At 46.0% G+C, this 17,993-nt stretch overlaps 5 protein-coding genes across 5 annotated transcripts; 2 read left to right on the top strand and 3 right to left on the bottom strand.

Annotated features, from left to right (window-relative positions):
* The first annotated feature begins 1,024 nt into the window (after nt 1-1,024).
* Nucleotides 1,025-2,215, top strand: LOC128714994 (cytochrome c oxidase subunit 4 isoform 1, mitochondrial-like). Its single transcript, XM_053809876.1, has 3 exons — nt 1,025-1,086; nt 1,607-1,818; nt 1,889-2,215. Exons 2-3 carry the CDS (start codon nt 1,612-1,614, stop codon nt 2,213-2,215), a joined length of 534 nt encoding a protein of 177 aa, XP_053665851.1. The 5' UTR covers nt 1,025-1,086; nt 1,607-1,611.
* A 716-nt stretch (nt 2,216-2,931) lies between these two features.
* On the bottom strand, nt 2,932-6,042 carry LOC128714993 (protein shuttle craft). The gene is made up of 3 exons (XM_053809875.1): nt 3,560-6,042; nt 3,131-3,482; nt 2,932-3,063 (listed from the first exon to the last, which is right to left on the bottom strand). Exons 1-3 carry the CDS (start codon nt 6,040-6,042, stop codon nt 2,932-2,934), a joined length of 2,967 nt encoding a protein of 988 aa, XP_053665850.1.
* Nucleotides 6,043-6,629: 587 nt separating this feature from the next.
* LOC128711706 (alkaline ceramidase) lies at nt 6,630-7,870 on the top strand. The gene is made up of 4 exons (XM_053806589.1): nt 6,630-6,725; nt 6,991-7,247; nt 7,308-7,445; nt 7,555-7,870. The coding sequence occupies exons 1-4, from the start codon at nt 6,630-6,632 to the stop codon at nt 7,868-7,870; spliced, it is 807 nt and encodes a 268-aa protein (XP_053662564.1).
* Nucleotides 7,871-8,542: 672 nt separating this feature from the next.
* On the bottom strand, nt 8,543-9,216 carry LOC128711256 (6-pyruvoyl tetrahydrobiopterin synthase). The gene is made up of 3 exons (XM_053806122.1): nt 9,149-9,216; nt 8,984-9,063; nt 8,543-8,922 (listed from the first exon to the last, which is right to left on the bottom strand). The coding sequence occupies exons 1-3, from the start codon at nt 9,214-9,216 to the stop codon at nt 8,543-8,545; spliced, it is 528 nt and encodes a 175-aa protein (XP_053662097.1).
* Nucleotides 9,217-14,652: 5,436 nt separating this feature from the next.
* Nucleotides 14,653-17,681, bottom strand: LOC128713779 (uncharacterized). Its single transcript, XM_053808646.1, has 4 exons — nt 17,458-17,681; nt 15,791-16,590; nt 15,379-15,726; nt 14,653-15,263 (listed from the first exon to the last, which is right to left on the bottom strand). Exons 1-4 carry the CDS (start codon nt 17,679-17,681, stop codon nt 14,653-14,655), a joined length of 1,983 nt encoding a protein of 660 aa, XP_053664621.1.
* Between the last annotated feature and the right edge of the window lie 312 nt (nt 17,682-17,993).

The raw sequence follows: 17,993 nt of genomic DNA, 5'->3' as shown, positions 1-17,993 counted from the left end.
ATGATAGCTATGACGGACAACTTTTATTTCGTTAGATAGAATCGCAAGTTGTTAGTGAATGTAATCGCGCGTAAGTTGGGTAATATAATCATCATCTGCTAAATGGCCCGAGGAACTTTCGGTTGAACATTTCCGGTTCAAAATTGTGTATCATTACTGTTGATAAGTCAGTGTACATACCTTATCTAAACGTCCTATTGTTCACGGTCCCCACGTGGGAGGAACCACAACCGAACAATATGCTCCCGGTCGTTCCATTTTGTTGGTGTAGTTTGTTGTAGCTGTGACATTGAAGCAAATCCCCCTAATAATTGGCAAACCTGTGTATGTGGGTCTGATTGATAAAAAAACCACACACAATTGTCCTCCTCGAAAAAAGTGTAATGCCAACGGGAATGGGCTAACTGTGCTTCCCTGGTGGGCAGGCGTGTACATACTTAAGATGATTTACTCAAATCAAAATATTATCCTAAAGAATAAAGTTTATCGCAGAAATCATGGGAGAAAGAAGACAGACACTATCTCACGCGAATTGATCAATAAGTGTTGCACATGCACGGTTTCGTTGTGGCGAAGAAGAAGAAAAGCGTGTCCCAAAAATCGTGAAGACGGTGTATGAAAAGTAAATAAAGAAAAAAAAAGTACTTCAGCATATAAACAGTGCTTGTGTGTAGTTTTGTTAATTCATCTAAACTGTTGATATCTTTTAATAAATGGCTTTGTGTTTGCACGATATGTTGGGTAATTGATGGGTACAGTTTGAATTCAATTTCTCATTCTTTTGTGTTATTTGGATAATTTGATATTATAATGTTATCTTCGCTTTCTAAAATAAAAAATATTGCCAACGGTCAATTCGATTCGAAATACAAAGATTGGCAGCACTGTACTCAGTTACCCGCTAGGTGGCAGCACTGTACAGTGAAAAGTTGTTCTAGACTTGGCAGCGTGCCTTGTACAATGACCGAAAGCATAACCACAGTGCGCTTCTGACAGTCCGATAAAAAATTGCTCCCCTTTTTTTCCTAAACACAGGCGTAGCGAAAAAACTTCTTCGATTCTCGGTCGGTTCGAAATTCACTGGAGGTGAGTGTTACTTGGTGCTGGCTAAAAACCCTTCAGAAAAAAACGGATTGGTGACTATTATTGCTCGATTACTAATTGTGAATCGACGCCAGTGTGTTTCATAGAAAGTTCGATAATAACAGCAAGGAGGTTCCTATTTTGATTACCACGGAAAAGCAGTGTTTTTTGGGGTTATGATTTCGTAATCGGAGAAATGGTGGTGAAACTAAGTTGAATAAGGATGTGGCGCCGATGCACATATTCTAACGTTATTGCATTTTCTTATCGGTGGTCGATAGTATGCGTGAGTTTTACAGACTGTGCACGATTAAAGGGTACCGTGGTTGCAGAATCTTGGGATAAATGTAGGGACGTTACATAACGCTGTGTGTGTGTTTTTTTTCTTCTGTCTCCACTGACTGTCGTTCACCAATCGCCCCATCAAAGTAGTCATATGTTCTTGAGCTGCCGTTGACTAACCTTCGCCGGTGCCCCGTGTTGAAATCTGTCTCAAGTGCAATATTTAATCCTTTTACGATAGGTACGATGGCCAACGTGAACCTTGCGTCGGTGGTGCTACGAAATGCGCTGCGTACGAAGATGGGCACCCGTCAGGCCCACGACATGATCTCGCAGAAGATCGGTAAGCGGGAAGTGGTCGGTCACGGCTGGAACGGTATGGCAGTTTATGCCGACCGTGTCGATTACCCGATGCCGGCCATCCGCTTCAAGGAAAACACCCGTGATATTCTGGTAAGTAGCGGAACAGCTTGTTGTCATCTTGGATGTGTCCTCAAGCTAACGATTATCTCCCTGCTTTTAGGCTCTGCGCGAGAAGGAGAAGGGTGACTGGAAGAAGATGTCCGTGCAGGAAAAGAAAGCCCTGTACCGTGCGTCGTTCTGCCAGACCTTTGCCGAGATGAAGCACCCGACCGGTGAATGGAAAGCCTGCATCGGTGGTGCCCTCATTGTGTCGTCCATGAGCCTGATCGGCATGTTGCTGCTGAAGACGTTCGTGTACGATCCGATCCCGGAAACGTTCGACGAAGAGCACCAGAAGGCACAGCTGAAGCGTATGCTCGACCTGAACATTAACCCAATCCATGGTGTGTCCTCAAAGTGGGACTACGACAACAACAAGTGGAAGTAAGAAGCGTCGGCATACAGGCGCACACTGCTGCGAGCTGTTTGTGAAAGTAATTCAATTCCGTGATCGTGCATGGTTCGCAGTTTGGTTGTTCTGTGAGCGCTTGTTGAGTAAATAAATATCAGTGCAGCCTCTAGGATAATCTTATGTGGAGTTATGAATTTGGTGTTGTGCAAAGAATAGTCGAAAGTAGTCGCTTACTATATCGATTGCTGAATGAAGCTTACAGTTTCTTGGACACAATTGTGATCAATATTGCCGATTGAAGAAAGAAAACCAGACAGAAGAAATGTCTTTGTTTGCGTTGTGAGACGTTCGTAACGACGCTCTTATATAATTCTACATTATGTTGCAACAATTCCTTGCTCATGTGCTCAATGATTTTCGAAAGAAAACGTAATTTCCATTCCATTTGGGTAAATAGAGTTTTACTTCTTACTTAACATAAAGAAAAACAGAACGGACACATAAAAGAAATGACTAAATTCGTTTGCCTCGTTTTGCCCTCGTACCATTCTTCCACATTCACTGGACTGACTTGTTTTATTGACATTTAATAAATACAGATACATTTTAGTCACAAAAACTGATTCGTACCCGATGGACAGATACCCCCGTGAGGCTGTGCAATAAATTCGTTGAAGCAATAATTATCCAAAATATGATAAAAAAAACATAGAACACCATTACGGGACTGAAGAAACTGTACTTCCGCGCGCTCATTTGCTGCTTGAACTTGCCGCCCCAGCGTAATTCGTTCGGCCCCACGCATTCAGGCTCGGTACGATGATACGGCGCTGTCCATTCTCTCGTTGTAGCACCTCCATTAGACTCATGCTCGGTAACCACGACTGAAAAGATGCAAAACTTTATAACAGCGCCGAAAGAAGACACACAAACAAACAAAATGGCACCTACCGTAAAGCGATCGGCCGTTGCAACGATGTTTCGATTCGGTTCCGCATCGTATGCAACCGCTTCGACGCCAAACATGTGGCACATCTCGTGCACCACGCTCCGCTTCTCACGGTTCATCACTGGGAACGAGTACGAGCGTGACTTTTGTTTGCTTTCCTTGGCCAATTTTACCAGCTCGGTTAGCTTTTCGTGTATCATCTGCACCAGGGCGGGGTCCTTCTTCGCGTACGCACGCAACGTTTCGGAGTAATTCGGTTGCAGCTTCGACGGTAGATCGGGATTGCGGGTCTGTAGCGCGATCGCAATGCGACGGTTACGCTCAAGCAGCCGACATTCTTCATTACACTCCAGGCTGTGTGTGTTTGTAGACAAAGTGGGGGAAAATTATGTACTATGATGCTTCTTGAACGAAGATTAAATATTACTCACGTTTTATTGTTTTTCGGTCGAATCGACCCTAAAATGTCGCTCAGGTCATCCGAACCACCACGTTGCATTTCCTGTACGGACGAGGCAAGCTGTGTGGTTGCTATGCGACGGTACTCTTTGGCGAAATCGTGACATGTGCGTTGCTGCTTCCGATTGCCACATTCGCAGGTTACTTCGACCATAATCTTACACGGAACATCGGGACATTCGTCCTCGTGGCAGGGTGCATTACAAGGGTGAACACACGCTTCCCGCGGTTTTGTACAACTCTGTTTACAAACAGCTCCCTCCTGCGAGCACTCCTCTTCATGACATGCTCGGATACATTTGTGTCGCCCGCAGGCGAGTGGTTTCCCGCAAGGCATACCACAACTGAACGATTCCTGATAACACGGGATGGTTTTACGCTGTTCGTGTTTGCCGTAGCAGGATTTCGTTGTCAATACCACACACGGTGGACATTCTGGTTCGGCATGACAATTATGGAGCGTCGGATGGTCGCACGCATGTCTCCGATTGCACGGTCGTTCACATGCCGGTTTCTTCGTTCCGCACGGTACGGGAGGATAGATAACATTAGCGCCGCAGTCACAGGTCAGCTCGTCGAACGAAACGCGATGACAGGGCCGACAGTTGCCTTTGTGGCACGGTTTATCACAGCGATGTCGCCCACAGGACAGCGGAAGCGAGCAGGTTTTCGGACAGATGTGATCGAAATCGATACAACACACCTGGTTGCATTTGTGTTTGGCGCAGCTGCGTCTTCGTACGCATCGCTTTTTGCACCGTGCATCATCGGCACGTGTCGTCAGGTCTTTGCACTTCATCGGTTGATCCATACTACCGCAGCGGCACTTTACGGTGGTGGACTTTTTGCACGGTGGACAATCTCCCGGGTGGCAATGCGCTTCGCAGCAATGATTTGCACCGGGTGGACCACACGACAGCCTTCGGCCACAATAACCCACACAGGTCGGTATCGGATCGAGGCACGATGTGCGACGGCCAGGTTCGATCGCTTCCCGTCCACACGGGCAGCTGAGTACGCGTTCGGGTGCATCCGCACACGGATCACACTCACCCTCGTGACACAACCGCTGGCACTGATGATTCCCACAGCTCAACGGAAGCCCACACGTTTTCCCGCACCCATACCGGGTGCATTTCAAATTGTCCACACTGCACACAACCATCCGCTCACTTTTTCCACAGTGACAGTTGTGTAGCACCTGTTCCGCACACATTTCGCATTCTGCTGCGTGACAACGCCTCACACACCGATGAAGTTCACAGTTCAACGGTTTATCGCAGACGGCATCACACACCAGTTCCTCCTTCTGGCAACACTGGACCAGTTTTACTAACCGTCCACAGCCGCACATACGCTGTACCGACGCCTGACACGGTGGACACGGTCCGGGATGGCACAACAGTGTGCACGCGTGCTCACAAAGCTCACGGCGTTTGCAAACCTCCCCACAAGAGTGGGCCAAATCTTCCCGATTGTACGTAGGGTTTTTCTGTTTGCCACAGAAACAAAAATACTCCCTCGGGACCTTCTTCGTGACGTGCTGGCAGGCCGGACAGCGCCAACCCGACCCATCCTCCGACTGTGAACTCGTCGCCCACTTGGTAACGCACGCCAGATGCAGGATGTGGTAGCAATTCCCACAGGACCATATCGATTGCATGGGTTTCACAATTTCACAGCACACCAAACACTCCAACCGGTAGCATTCGATCTCTCGCATAAGTTTCTCGCGCTGGGAACACTTTGACAGTGGCTTTATTATTGGTGATTCCGGTGGTTTCGGTTCCGCTTTGGACGCAGCACCGTTCGAGCGCTTTTCGTCGGGTTCGGACTGTATCGTGCGATTTCCTCCCCACTGTCTTGCACCGGCACGCCGCGAAGAGTTTTCGCCATTGCGTGGAAGACCTTCGCTCGTATAATCATCCTCGTGGGCTCGCAGTCGTCCACTTCCGGCAGTAGATTGGTTAGATTTCCATTTTCCCTGACGGCCCACCGGACGGTCATCTCTCGTATGCCAACCGTTCCGTGGTTTAAGGCTTTCGTTTCTACGCGGACGGCTTGCGGAAGATCTTCCCGCACCGTAATGATTAGATGGCCCGCCACGAACATTTTCCCTATCATCTGCATCATCATCATCCACCTCAGCAGCAGGTGCTGATGTGGTGCTGGTTGCCATCGAAACCGTCGCTTGCGGGAAACCATTATTCGTCTCCGTTTGGTATTTGCGTGGAATAAACTCAGCTGCAGTTGGGGTCAGATTGGAGGTGAAGCCGTAATATTGGAAAGTTGCCGGTTGCTGAGGATTGTGCAACTGGCTAGTGCTGGTGGGATTCGATCGGAGGTATTGCAGTTGCTGCTGTATTTGGACCCCAGCATTGAACTGGGAAATGAAGTCGTCGAAACTGCTACTGCCGCTGCTCCCAGCGGCTGCATTACCGTCGCTCATTGCCATGGTGGCCGCGTCTTTACGGGAGCCCTCAGGCACCGCGTAGACGGTTGTTCCTATATACGGAAGGTAGCTACGTCTAGGCAGTGATTGACTGGGGACGATAAAAACGATATCATTGCTCTATGTGACGAAATCACAAATGGGGACAGGCATAGTTCACAGGCGAAGGAGATCTTCGTACTGTGGGAATTGACGACTTATTCAACTTTACGCAATCTTTACGCACCTAGAAAATGAAAAAACTGGATAATTTTATGTGTAATTTAAATAATAAAGGTACAAAATTAATCACAACGCCACACGAAGAAACACCACTTCACGCAAGATTCCGAAGAAATTGGAAGTGCTGTCAGTTTTGACAGCGACGGACAGCTGTCAAACTTCGGGAAATCGGCACAGTGGTACGTCAGTAAATCTTCCGCGAATGAACACAAAGAGCCAACAGCAGCTCACATCAACAACAAACTTTGTACGGAGCTACTTCTGGTCAGACCTACCATACCATTCACTTTGCAAATCTTCTATGAAAATCCGAGAAAAAGTAGCGTTGTAATTTTGTGTAGTAGATCTCAGATCATTTATGTGCCATCATGACGTGGGAACATCTAGAACGTGGAAGCTCACCCGTGGATTGGTGTGAGGGCAACTATCTCGTATCACCAGATATTGCAGAATTTGTTAATACGGTAAGTGTTATAAAACGTGTTAGCTCTTCAATCTGTGTCACAAATCTCAGCGAAACGTTTGCAAAAAAGCTGTTTTCTATGTGGCATTGGCATCAGTGGCGATATGGACGCGTATTGCATTATGTAATTATACATCCCTTCCTAACTTCATGTGCGCAATTACCCGCATGCCATCAATTGCAATGCGTAAATGAATGTCTGTATTTGCTAACACGTTTTTCAACCTTTTTTCCATAACACGTGTGTTTTCTCTCGTGCTCCGCAGATAAGCAATGTTCTGTTCCTGCTTGGTCCACCGTTTCTCATCTACCTGTTTAAAGATTACGGCAAGTTCATACAACCAGCCATTCATTTGATCTGGGTACTGCTGATAGTAGTCGGTCTTTCATCGGCCTACTTCCACGCGACGCTTAGCCTGCTCGGTCAGTTGCTGGACGAGCTGACTATTTTGTGGGTATTCATGGCAACGCTCAGTCTCTTCTGTCCACGGCGCCATTTCCCCAGAATCTTTAAGCGATCGAGGTACAATTGATTTTGCACGTGTTTTAATGATAACTTTTAACGGCGTTAATCTCTCTACAGAAAACGATTCTGCTTGTCGATGGCAATATTTTCGATTGTGGCCACGGCTCTTTCATTTTGCCATCCTGCCATTAATGCGTTTGCGCTCATGTTTCTAGCCATACCTGCGACCTACTTGCTGTACCAGGAGTTGAAAATGTAAGTGCCGAATCAGTGAACCGACAACGTTCGATTTGTCCTTGCACTCGATCCGTTTACCGGAACGTAAAACCCTCGCAATAACCTCTGTTTTTTTATTTTTTTGCAGCGTGCAAGATAAACGTGTGTACCGGCTCGGTGTACGTAACACCACCATCCTGATAATGGCAATCGTTTGCTGGATAAACGATCGCATGTTCTGTGATGCCTGGTCGTCGATGAACTTTCCGTACCTGCACGGCTTCTGGCACATTCTCATCTTCATCTCCGCCTATCCGGCCTGTGTACTGTTTGCCTACTTTTTCGTCAACGACGAACGGCCCGAAAGTCGCCCCACGCTAAAGTACTGGCCAAGGAACGATTTCGAACTGGGCATTCCGTACGTGTCGATCAATTATGACAAAAAGTTTGATGATGCTATTTAAACGTTGCGGTATGGATTTTGGGTAGGGTACGCAATGTTTGTCTAGCAAATTAACTTTATGTAGATCTTTTTCTCTCTATGCATGCCAAAAGAATTTCTCTTGATACATTCATTACGTAGCATGTGGTTTGATCGATCATCGATACGTAGAATTAGTAAGAGATTTTTGTAAACGTACCAAAAAAAGAAAACAGAACGCTTTACACACACGATTTTATCACAGCAATAGCGGAAAAGGGATTGAGTTTGCTTGCAAGCGGGTTTCGTTCCAGCCGCCTCACACATACGACGGTTTGTTGATAAGCGTGTACATAGAAACAGTACCATATATTCGAAGGGTATCGAGTGCAAAACAACGAGGAGTGATACTAGAACTATGATTTTAATCGTTGCTTTAGTGCGACAGTGTGATAGAAAGAGGCAATTTCGAATTATTTAAATTATTTCTGGGGTTTTGCATCGGCTCGATATACGCTAAAAAAAAATAAATAAAGCAGTGCAAGGGATGTATGCGCAATTGGAAACAATTTTATTAGCTCCTAAAGTACTGTTGCTGCGAGTTCATTCTTTTGTCAAGGCCCGAAAAAAATAACATACTGGTTCGAGAGGAATCTTCCGGTCATGGGATGTAGGTGTTCTATGCAATACTGGTCACAACTTCAAGCCACCTTACCTAACCGTCCGAATCGGAAGAGAGGTTGGACGAATTTTCCGATGAGTTTGTAACTCTGGACTGTTTGACCGCTTCGTGGTGATGGTGATGCCCAACCGAATGTTTTTCCCCCCGATAAATGACCGAGTTTTTGTCCGTTTCGTATATCTTAATTTCGTACAACAGCTCCGGCTTATCCATGATTAGCTTCAGGCTGTCCCAGATGAAGATGGCCACATTCTCCGTGGTGCTGGCCAAATTCTTAAAGTATGGCACGTCCTTATCGAGGTTTAGATGGTCCAACTTTTTCATGATTGCCTGTTCCATGTATTCCTTCAGGTCGGTTATGTTCATCACCATGCCCGTCTTGCTATCGACTGGGCCACGTACCGTGACCTCCACTGCAAACAAAGAGCGAAACTGTAGACAACATACTTGAAGGTTAAATGCTTAACTTCGTACCGGTATAGTTGTGTCCATGCCCGTTGGGATTGTTGCACTTGCCGTACACCTGTCGATTCACTTCCTCACTCAGGAAGGGACTACAATAGGAGCGAATGGATACATTAGAAAAAAAAATAGACTACATATCGTTACCCAAAAAACCTATTTCACCTTTTTACTGACCTATGTAACCGGTGGCACGCACTGAAACATTCTTTCCGGGTTAAATAAACCTGTGGCCGGGAGGACATTAGTTAGCTGCGAAGTAAATTTCGAAACTTGGAGACGTGTACACAAGAAGAAAGCAAAACATGCAACCTGTTGAATGGTAAGTGGCGCAGCGCTGCGTTCTATGCCAAAACACTGAAAAACTTGGGAAAACAACACTTTTGTCACGTTTCTATTTCTTTTCTAGGTTTGGGCAGCCAAAACAAAACAGTCAAAGGCGCACACGCGTGGCACAGTGGTGCGGTGTGGACCACAGGAAAACGAAATATTTTATTTTATTTAAATAATTACGACATTACCTCACCATAGCACACTTGAAAAACAATGCCGGCAAATAAGAGTAGTAGATGAAAATTTTAAAAACACTTCTGCTTGATGGAAATGGAATAGGTATTTATAGAAAACTAATTTTTGGACGGTTTTTTTTTAAATATTCCATTGCTACATTTTTTCATCCCACTGTGCACTGCACTTCAAACACGTTTCCATGCTGGTGGTTGAATACTACAGTAGGGATTTGTACTAAAGCTGTGCTAAACAATTATTTAAATTTCAATCCGGCATGAATTCCGTTGACAACGAAAGCGTGCTGTGTGCAAATGAGCTTTTCGTGACATAAAATGATGGTGTTTCATTTTTACTTGGATAAGAGCATGGCAAGTTTGAAAAGCAGAATTTGGTGAAATATATATTCAAATGTCAATGTCAAACGTTCCATTTATGTAACTACAATTCCTTTCATGTTTGTTGTAAATGAATTGAGAACATTAGGCAAATAAAACTAACATTTACAAGGCATATATCTTTTAAAAGCAAAAGAGACCGGCCTTCAACCCATGTGTATGTCAGTGTCAAGGTTATTGGTAAACCAATTTGCATTTCATACGCTTCCATGCTGCCATCCGTTTCGCCAGTTCGTCCAAAAACCCCGCCAGCGAGGAAACAATTAGATGAAAATTGTTTGGAAATGATTTGTAAGCAGTATAATTTCCACTTACACATCTGTCCATAGAAAGGATGGGAAGAAAAATACCCCCCCTCCTCCCCTCCTTCTTGTCCCACAGGAGTACATTTCGTCTGACCTTTTTTTCAGCCGCATAAAGCTATTTTCTCGATAAATGCTCTTACGGTAATTTTATGACATCCGGACGGGGATACTTTTCGCCACGTACAGTGCAGCTCTCGGCCCATCCGCCCGATTCATGCCGTTTTGACCGCACGTACTACAAATGGGTTGTAATTCAATGTGGTTAACCGTTCTGCACTTACTGTTACCCGGGCGACTAGGTTCGGTTGTGTTCATCGTCATCATCGTCGTTTGTCGCTCGGATGTAATCACGTTAGTGGAAAAGGTCGAATACGGATAGTGGCAGCTTCTGATGAAGGGAACAGCTACTATTTTTCCTACCCTTCCCCTCGGAAGCATTATCTACGCGTATCTCGAACTATCGTTGTCCGTCTGTTGTATCCACTGGTAAATGGCAGCTCCTGGTAGAGGGACTCTCGGGATAACCTTCACTTACGGATGCACACGGGATAGTGGAAAGGGATTCTATTTTCAGTTGTCTTCATGCAACGCCTCCAACAGTTCCCAATTGTGCTGATCGTCCGGGATGTTACCGTTCATAACACCATCCCATCCAGTCCGCCATACGTTCAGCAGCATCGATAAATTTGAATCCATGCTAACGGAGTGATTCGAACCCAACGTCGTATGAATTTGAATGAGTCATATCGAACCGTATGCAACGGATCTTCAAGCACGCAGTTGTGAAACGAAACCACAAAAACGTGATCTTTTAATGTTGATGAAATGCTGCACAATGGGCAATCTAATAGAGCACTGGTAACGAAGCTCTAGAAGATACTATTATCAAGTGAAGCATAACGATTCCGATGCAGAATAGAGATGAAGATCTAGATTGCTTTTAAGTCTTAAACGCTACTGTTTCGGGAGAGATTTTACAGATTGCGATAGCAGGCGCACCGTTGGCAACGTTCCCGACGAGCATAAGTGTGCCTGTTGAAATGTATTAAAAAATGGATGAAGCGCCAAAATAGCTTCACTGAGGGATCAACAAGTACTTGTCTAGAGGTTTGCTGAATGTTCCCCATTTCCTCCATGTCAAAGGGAATAGACACAGCGGCAACGAGTGTCTACCTCGTCGGTAAACATATTTAACACGCCCATAAAGGCACGCCGTAAACTCCCCAAAAAGGGAACCAACGAAAAAAGAAAAGGGATAAGATGGTTCCCGAAAAAACGTAACGAAACTCAACGGCACGGAATAGCAAACTCCAAATTACTCTGCACCACATACACCTCCCCCAAAAAAAAAAAAGCGAGGTAGAGAGTGTGTTCTACCCTTTGGTTCCCATTCAACACCTTGCAGGTTGAATGTGTCTGGTAAAATTTTCCAAACCAACAAAGTCCGCAGGCTCTTTGAAGCGTGAAATACTTTCCCCCATTGAAGTTGGTCAACGTCAACCGGAGCGGATGGGACAGGATCTCGCCTTTGATACGCAGTCGGGGTGGAGTTGGGTAAGTTCTGGGGTAAGTAGACAGTAGATCATCCGTACCGGTAACCGGCGCACAGGCCACATCTTTACTGGCTAAGGTTTTGCAATATTTTATTTATGCAATACACCGTACATCCCACAGCAAAAGGATTTATGATGCCATGGTTCTGGCGGTGCTGGTACGGTTGTATCGGAGGTTTAAGCAATACGCAGTACGGTAGGATGCTGTGTGCCGGTGAATTATAGATCCATTTCGCACGGTATGAATAAAGGTGGAAGTTGAGTTATGTAGTACTTGTACTAATATGCGCGTAGTAGCTTTTAGTATCACATTCCAATGAAGGTGAGATGTTTAACCCATCGATTGCTGATGTTGCATTGAAGCTTTTCCGCGCGAATGATTCATTAGGATTTTAATTTCGCTGTAGTGGATTGCCGGGGTTGCCTCATTATCGCACCATTCTTCAAAGCTCCCTAACCACCTAGACACTGATTTACTCGGGCTCCATCCGTGGCCATACCCACCTCCTTCCCACAATTGTTCCAATAATGGAAAGATAATTATCATTAAGCACCTTCATTTGGTGGGGACGGTTTCATGCACTAAGAAATGCTAGGGCTCGTGAACGTGATTAATGGACGGCTGGCAATTCGTGTCCTCCCGGAAATCTTAACACTTCAATCACACCAATCTTAAAGTATGCGAGTTCTTCGCGAGACATCATTGACAATGGAGATCCCATCCTTCAAGGACCTCTAATGCATGTAACGGTAGAAGGATTACACACTTTGTGCTACTGTTCACACACACACATACACACGGGAGTTCGCTTTCATCCGCTTCACCATCTTCAGGAAGCTCACCGTCTTTAGGATGTCATGAGGTGAGAGACGTCAAGGGATGATGCAAAATGTGGTGATACACGACGGTGAACCTTCCCCGATGAAAAGATCGGTGACGAAAGCAGATAAGCGTTTCCGCTGCTTTTCAACCACTCACTCCTACGTGCGTGTGTGTGTGTCAATTTGTAGCTGATAAACGGTTTACCAGGGTGCACAATGGCGCGTTTCTGGTACGCGTACGCGCGATGATGTGAGCTGATGATGCGCGCCTCCGGAAGTACATCGCTATCGCAACAATCTCGCGTTTGTTAGCGAGTGCTGATGAAGCAACCGAGTGTGCAGTGTAATTGAAATTTAAAACCTCTCGCGCCACGCCACGAATGCTCCCTACCCTTCGCCCGCTGTTTAATGTGTATGCAGTGCGGGTCTGTGTCACTCGGGATGGGACATGCAGGACGAAGAAAATGCTTGCCAAGTTTTGGGTATATCTTCCCTTCTTCGTTTTCTATTGCGCTTGAGTGCGAATTGTAGCAACACTTATCCAAACAGTGTACTTACTCCTGCCAGGGGGAGTATGGATGGAGTTCCTGAGGTGCGGTTGCAAGTTGAGGGTAACTTCCGTTTCAACGGCGATACGGTGCAGTGTACCAGCAAAGTGTGAGTTTTCTTCCGGTTGTTGTAGTATTTTTTCTTCTCTCTCTCTCCCTCCCTCGTTCCATTTTCTTTATCTGGTTGCCTGCAGGCTCGTTTGAATGCGAGTCCTGATTGCTTACCGTATCAGCATAAACGATAATCGTATCCGGCGCTTCACAGATCGTTGACTCTTACTGACGGTTTTTGTTGTTGATGCCGGCAGGAGTGTTAAAGGGTCAAAGGACTGTTTGCACGGGAGATGGAACCAGACAGTACGACCGGGCAAAGGTTCGATAGTCAAGTGCCATTATTAGCCTAACGGGCATGCGGGTTGTACGGTGTCTCAATAAGTGCTTATGGAGATCGGATTTGAACAAGCCGTGATTTGTTTGGATAAGTATAGAGTGTTTGAGATGTAATCTCTAAACGTGTGTCCCGTGCCGTGGAGACAACAAAGAGCTCGGGATGTGGAAATTGCATCTGGGGTGTACTTGAGTAGTTACGGGGGGAAAAAACACAGTCTAAAGCAAAAAATTCAGTGTCCTTATATTCTCTTTTCGAACGTAACGTTTATAGGTACAGCTGGATATTTAAATTGGAATTATTGCTCGGAAGTTGAAGCAGCTCGACTTTTAATTTATTAATTCAAATTAGGTAAATGTGATGACACAAGATCGTTAGTACTGTTAGCTGTTTAAAAAAACTGACTTCAATATGGAAGCTTCGCCAATAGATTCACCAGATATTTCCCCCCTTTTTTTGTGTAAGTACCCAATATCTCGAAGATCACCTGAAAATTGTTCTCAAATCTAGTGATTTAGTTTTATAGAAAGAGATGGATCAAAAGAGATGACAAAAAATGAAATTGATGGGTCAGCAATACAACTTATGTAGCAATAGTCAAGCAAGTACCAAGTTAAAAACATCCAAAATTCCGTCTATAAAGGTCGAGAGTCGGCTCCGACTCTCCGTTTACCTCAGAGATACTAGAGTCGTCCAACCATGCTAAGAAATATTTTGTAACTACAAGCAGTAGTACGGAATTCTATAAGTAAGTATGGTTTATGTAGGAAAAGAAACACAGCACAAGTTAACTGATAAACATATGACTAGTTTATTGAGATATTATAACTATCTTTACAACATTACCACGCAGTCTAGACATCACTTACATGCTTCCCTGCGTAGTAAACCTCGCACATTGCACTAAATAAATAATTGAGCTACTACGTTATAGTGATTTCAGCTTAGGTTTGGAATTCCAAGCTCTTCAAACAGAGGTTGGAATGGAGTTTTGCACCTCCGCGTTACTTGAAGGATGCTTCAAATAATTTATTACACTAGATCAATACAGCCGAGAAGTGAGCGATAAGCGGACTCATCCGGAGTCAATATCAAGTAGCGAGAATAAATAGTGTGTATGGCTCTACCGTGTTAATCCATAATGATATTCGACATACTTTTCACAGAGCCCCCTGAAGCAGCTCATCGACCGGGGGTGTGTAGCTGTTACACTTCGGGAAGGCTGCCGGTGGTTTGACCATTTCGGTGGTTTCGCCTACCTGCAGTACCAATGCCATACCGACGGCGGTATGCCATTCGTAGTGGCAGTGCATGAGCCAGAAGCCGGGATTGCTCGCACGGAACCGTACACGTGCGTACCCACGGCTCGGTATCGAGACCGTGTCCTTGCGCGGTGGAAGCGGGACCGTGTTGCGCTGAAGTAATCGCTGACGTGCTATTTGCTGTGCGATCTCGTACGTTACCGGGACCCGTCGATCTTGTCCCAGTTCCATCACAAACATCTGATAGCCGTGCAGGTGGAAGGGGTGGTTCAGATCGTTAACGGAGGGCGATAGATCGAGAATGTACAGCTCAACGAGATCGCCGAGCGCGATTTTGACGCGATGGGTACAGGTGCAAAGCTGCCGATCGGCACACCGAGCTGGACGGTGGTGTTCATCACAGAACATGCTCTCATCGATCTGGTCGGGTTGGGTGAGCAGTGGGAACGGTGGGTATGATAGGCTAAGGTTGTTGATGGCGCCTTGCAGCATTACCGAACCATGGATGTCTGTTTAGCGACAGAGAGAAGAAAGTGAGATAGAGAGAGAGAGAGGATGAGCAAATAATGGTATCAAATTAGATAAAGTTATCAGGGGATTCATTCAAGGGTGTGCTGTACTTACTCATAAAATGCTCGTACGGATGCGTCTCGAACATGTTTCGAAAGTTGACGAGACTGTTAACGAAACCGAACGTGAGCTGATGATCCGGAGTACCATTGATGACACTCTCGTCCGTATCGTATGCCTGGAAGTCGGTGATGCAGTAATCACCAAACTCTGGTCGCCCGCAAGTTGCATTTGGATGGTTGGCGGTGGCGCTGTTTGCAAACTGCTGATCGTACGAAGGTGGTGAATTGCTGGGGAAGGCATCATTTTCCTTCGGTCCAGTGGTGTACCGTAGTACGGCGAATTGTTCCAGCTGCAGCTCGGCGCAAGGTCCGAGAGCTCGCAACCGCACCCAGTAGGTGTCTGTTAAAAATAGGGGTGACTTGTTAAGCGAATTCGTCAACGTAAGCTGGTAAAGATGACACACCTTTCAGGCCGTTCGCCTCCAGCACGAAGTCGTACCGTTCACCAGACGTAGTGATCAATGTATCGACTTTGCGAGGTTGCAGATGGAATGAATCACTAGCGATCACTTCCATGATGTGATCTTCGATCTGTAGCTGCAGAGGACACACGTGACTAGCGGCATTGATGAAACGGAATCGGAACCGCGCTCCACGGCGCACTGTATACACCTCCAGAGGGACATCGGTTGTTTCGTTCTTCGTTCGATCGTAGAACGTACCGCGACCGTTGATGAGAAGATTGACGGGCATAATGCCTCCAGCGGACGGTAGTCCCGGCATGAACATCTCCCCATCGATATGCATCCAATCGGAACCCACGATCACGTGTGCCGGTGTATCGTAATGGTACAGATCCCCATTCGGGTCAACTGTTCGAGGCTCGCGTACAATCAGTGCCCCGTAGTGTCCGTTCACCTTGTGATGGCCGGAGTGCGAGTGGTAAAACTGTGTGCCAGGTTCCGTGGCTAGGAATGCGTATCGGAAGGTATTTCCAAACCCGATCGGACACTGCGTAATGAAGGGCACACCGTCCATGTGCGGGGTGGCACGCTGATGAAGCCCGTGCCAATGGATAGCAGCCGATGTACCTGCCATTGCATTCGTTATGTCGACGACGATCAGATCGTTGTGACAAACGTTGATCGCCGGTCCGGGGATGTGACGGTTAAGGCTCATGACACCCCGTTCGACACCGTCCGCCGTAATGCAGGCAGGGTGGTAACAGTCGGTGTGATTACCCTTCGCACAATTACGACAAGCACTGGAGAAGAAGGCAAAGGATGACGCGGAAAATATAATTAGATTTGAATGAGATAACGCTGAAAAATGCTCTTGAGTGGGTTTAAGTCATTTAGATGCTAAACTGGTTCGAATGCGTATCTCACTACGCTAGCTTATCGCTTCCTTTTGGAGCTTTGGAACTAAATCCAACACTTTGCGACTCTGTCCATACTGGCACATGCTGCTGACAAAGGCACTTCACAAGATCTTGCCGGATGACTTGTTGGAATGTCTTTAAAGACAGCACAAGTGGTGGACACACTGTAGGTAGCTCAGATGGGCATTACAGTAAACTTATGGTGGTCGCATTTCTGCAATGCGGACAAGAAGATCAACTGGATAACGCTATTATAAAACACTAACGAGGCTTTATGGGTTCAGAGGGAACACTTCTGATGATCGGCTGTACTTCAAGCACTGTTTACATTAAGCTTTAAGCACGCGCATACTAAGTGTGTAACAGTTATCGATCGAGTACCCTGTAGTGCGTAGGTTGGGAGAAAATAAGGTTTCTACAGATTGAGTGATTCATCCGCAGCTTATGTGCAACCGTGTGAAGATCTTGGAAACAGAAGTGGACGATGCTTTGGTTTTGTTGGAGTTTCTAGTTTATGAGTTGCGCTTCAGTTTTTACTACAAACGCAACGAACAGCGTCTAGCATTGAACTTCACCCGACGTCATATGGTGATATATCATTTAACTGTCGCGAGATGAAGTTGCATTCTATCACTAAGTACACAGACACTATATGCCGTTACCGTGGTGTGCGGGTTAACGTTACAGTGCGTCGGTTGCACCGCGGTGCATGTAAATCATTCAACTTTACGATGTATCGCGTCAACTTACGGTCCCATCACGTGGTAGTGTTCCATCGTCCAGGCGAAGTAGCAGATTCGTGGTTGGGTTTCGTCGCACTGCCTTAAACATTGCTCGCCCGGAAACGAGCGTACATCGAGCGTGCCGTTTGCCGAATTCACCAACGCTTGCAGCCAGCTTTGACCATGCACACTAGTGGCACACACAACGATCACGGTAAAAACCACTAACATCTGCGATCGCAGAACCATCATCGCACTGATCCCAACTCTTTAAGACGCTCCAGAAAAGGAAATGCTGTAAGAATTTGTCGTTTTCGAAACTATTTTAAGGTGCAACCGAAATTGTAGTAGACCGTGCACTACAATGCGAACCAACTGTAACACTGACCTGTCGGGTAATGGGAAGAAATTATTTATAACGGAATTTCTCGCCGACACTAGTGCGTTCGGGTTCTCGAGAGGCAGTATAGTATAAGCCGTAGGGCTTTTCTAACAGCTTTAGTGCTTTCGAGATAACAGTTGTGACGTCCTGCACTCCTTCTACCCGTATGGACAGCTTCTCAC

Source organism: Anopheles marshallii, chromosome 3 (assembly GCF_943734725.1).
Source record: "Anopheles marshallii chromosome 3, idAnoMarsDA_429_01, whole genome shotgun sequence".
Taxonomy (NCBI): domain Eukaryota; kingdom Metazoa; phylum Arthropoda; class Insecta; order Diptera; family Culicidae; genus Anopheles; species Anopheles marshallii.
This window is presented reverse-complemented; position numbering and strand designations above follow the sequence as displayed.

Excerpts from the sequence above, each read along its gene's own strand:
- LOC128714994 (XM_053809876.1), top strand. The coding sequence starts at position 1,612 with ATGGCCAACGTGAACCTTGCGTCGGTGGTGCTACGAAATGCGCTGCGT. Across the intron at positions 1,819-1,888 it reads AAAACACCCGTGATATTCTG|GCTCTGCGCGAGAAGGAGAA; the intron begins GTAAGTAGCGGA and ends CCCTGCTTTTAG.
- LOC128714993 (XM_053809875.1), bottom strand. The coding sequence starts at position 6,042 with ATGGCAATGAGCGACGGTAATGCAGCCGCTGGGAGCAGCGGCAGTAGC. Across the intron at positions 3,483-3,559 it reads CGACCGAAAAACAATAAAAC|CCTGGAGTGTAATGAAGAAT; the intron begins GTGAGTAATATT and ends AAACACACACAG. Across the intron at positions 3,064-3,130 it reads CAACGGCCGATCGCTTTACG|TCGTGGTTACCGAGCATGAG; the intron begins GTAGGTGCCATT and ends GCATCTTTTCAG.
- LOC128711706 (XM_053806589.1), top strand. The coding sequence starts at position 6,630 with ATGACGTGGGAACATCTAGAACGTGGAAGCTCACCCGTGGATTGGTGT. Across the intron at positions 7,248-7,307 it reads AGAATCTTTAAGCGATCGAG|AAAACGATTCTGCTTGTCGA; the intron begins GTACAATTGATT and ends ATCTCTCTACAG. Across the intron at positions 7,446-7,554 it reads CTGTACCAGGAGTTGAAAAT|CGTGCAAGATAAACGTGTGT; the intron begins GTAAGTGCCGAA and ends ATTTTTTTGCAG.
- LOC128711256 (XM_053806122.1), bottom strand. The coding sequence starts at position 9,216 with ATGTCCTCCCGGCCACAGGTTTATTTAACCCGGAAAGAATGTTTCAGT. Across the intron at positions 9,064-9,148 it reads GCGTGCCACCGGTTACATAG|TCCCTTCCTGAGTGAGGAAG; the intron begins GTCAGTAAAAAG and ends CTCCTATTGTAG. Across the intron at positions 8,923-8,983 it reads GCATGGACACAACTATACCG|TGGAGGTCACGGTACGTGGC; the intron begins GTACGAAGTTAA and ends CTTTGTTTGCAG.
- LOC128713779 (XM_053808646.1), bottom strand. The coding sequence starts at position 17,681 with ATGATGGTTCTGCGATCGCAGATGTTAGTGGTTTTTACCGTGATCGTT. Across the intron at positions 16,591-17,457 it reads CACTACCACGTGATGGGACC|TGCTTGTCGTAATTGTGCGA; the intron begins GTAAGTTGACGC and ends CTTCTTCTCCAG. Across the intron at positions 15,264-15,378 it reads TCCGTACGAGCATTTTATGA|ACATCCATGGTTCGGTAATG; the intron begins GTAAGTACAGCA and ends GTCGCTAAACAG.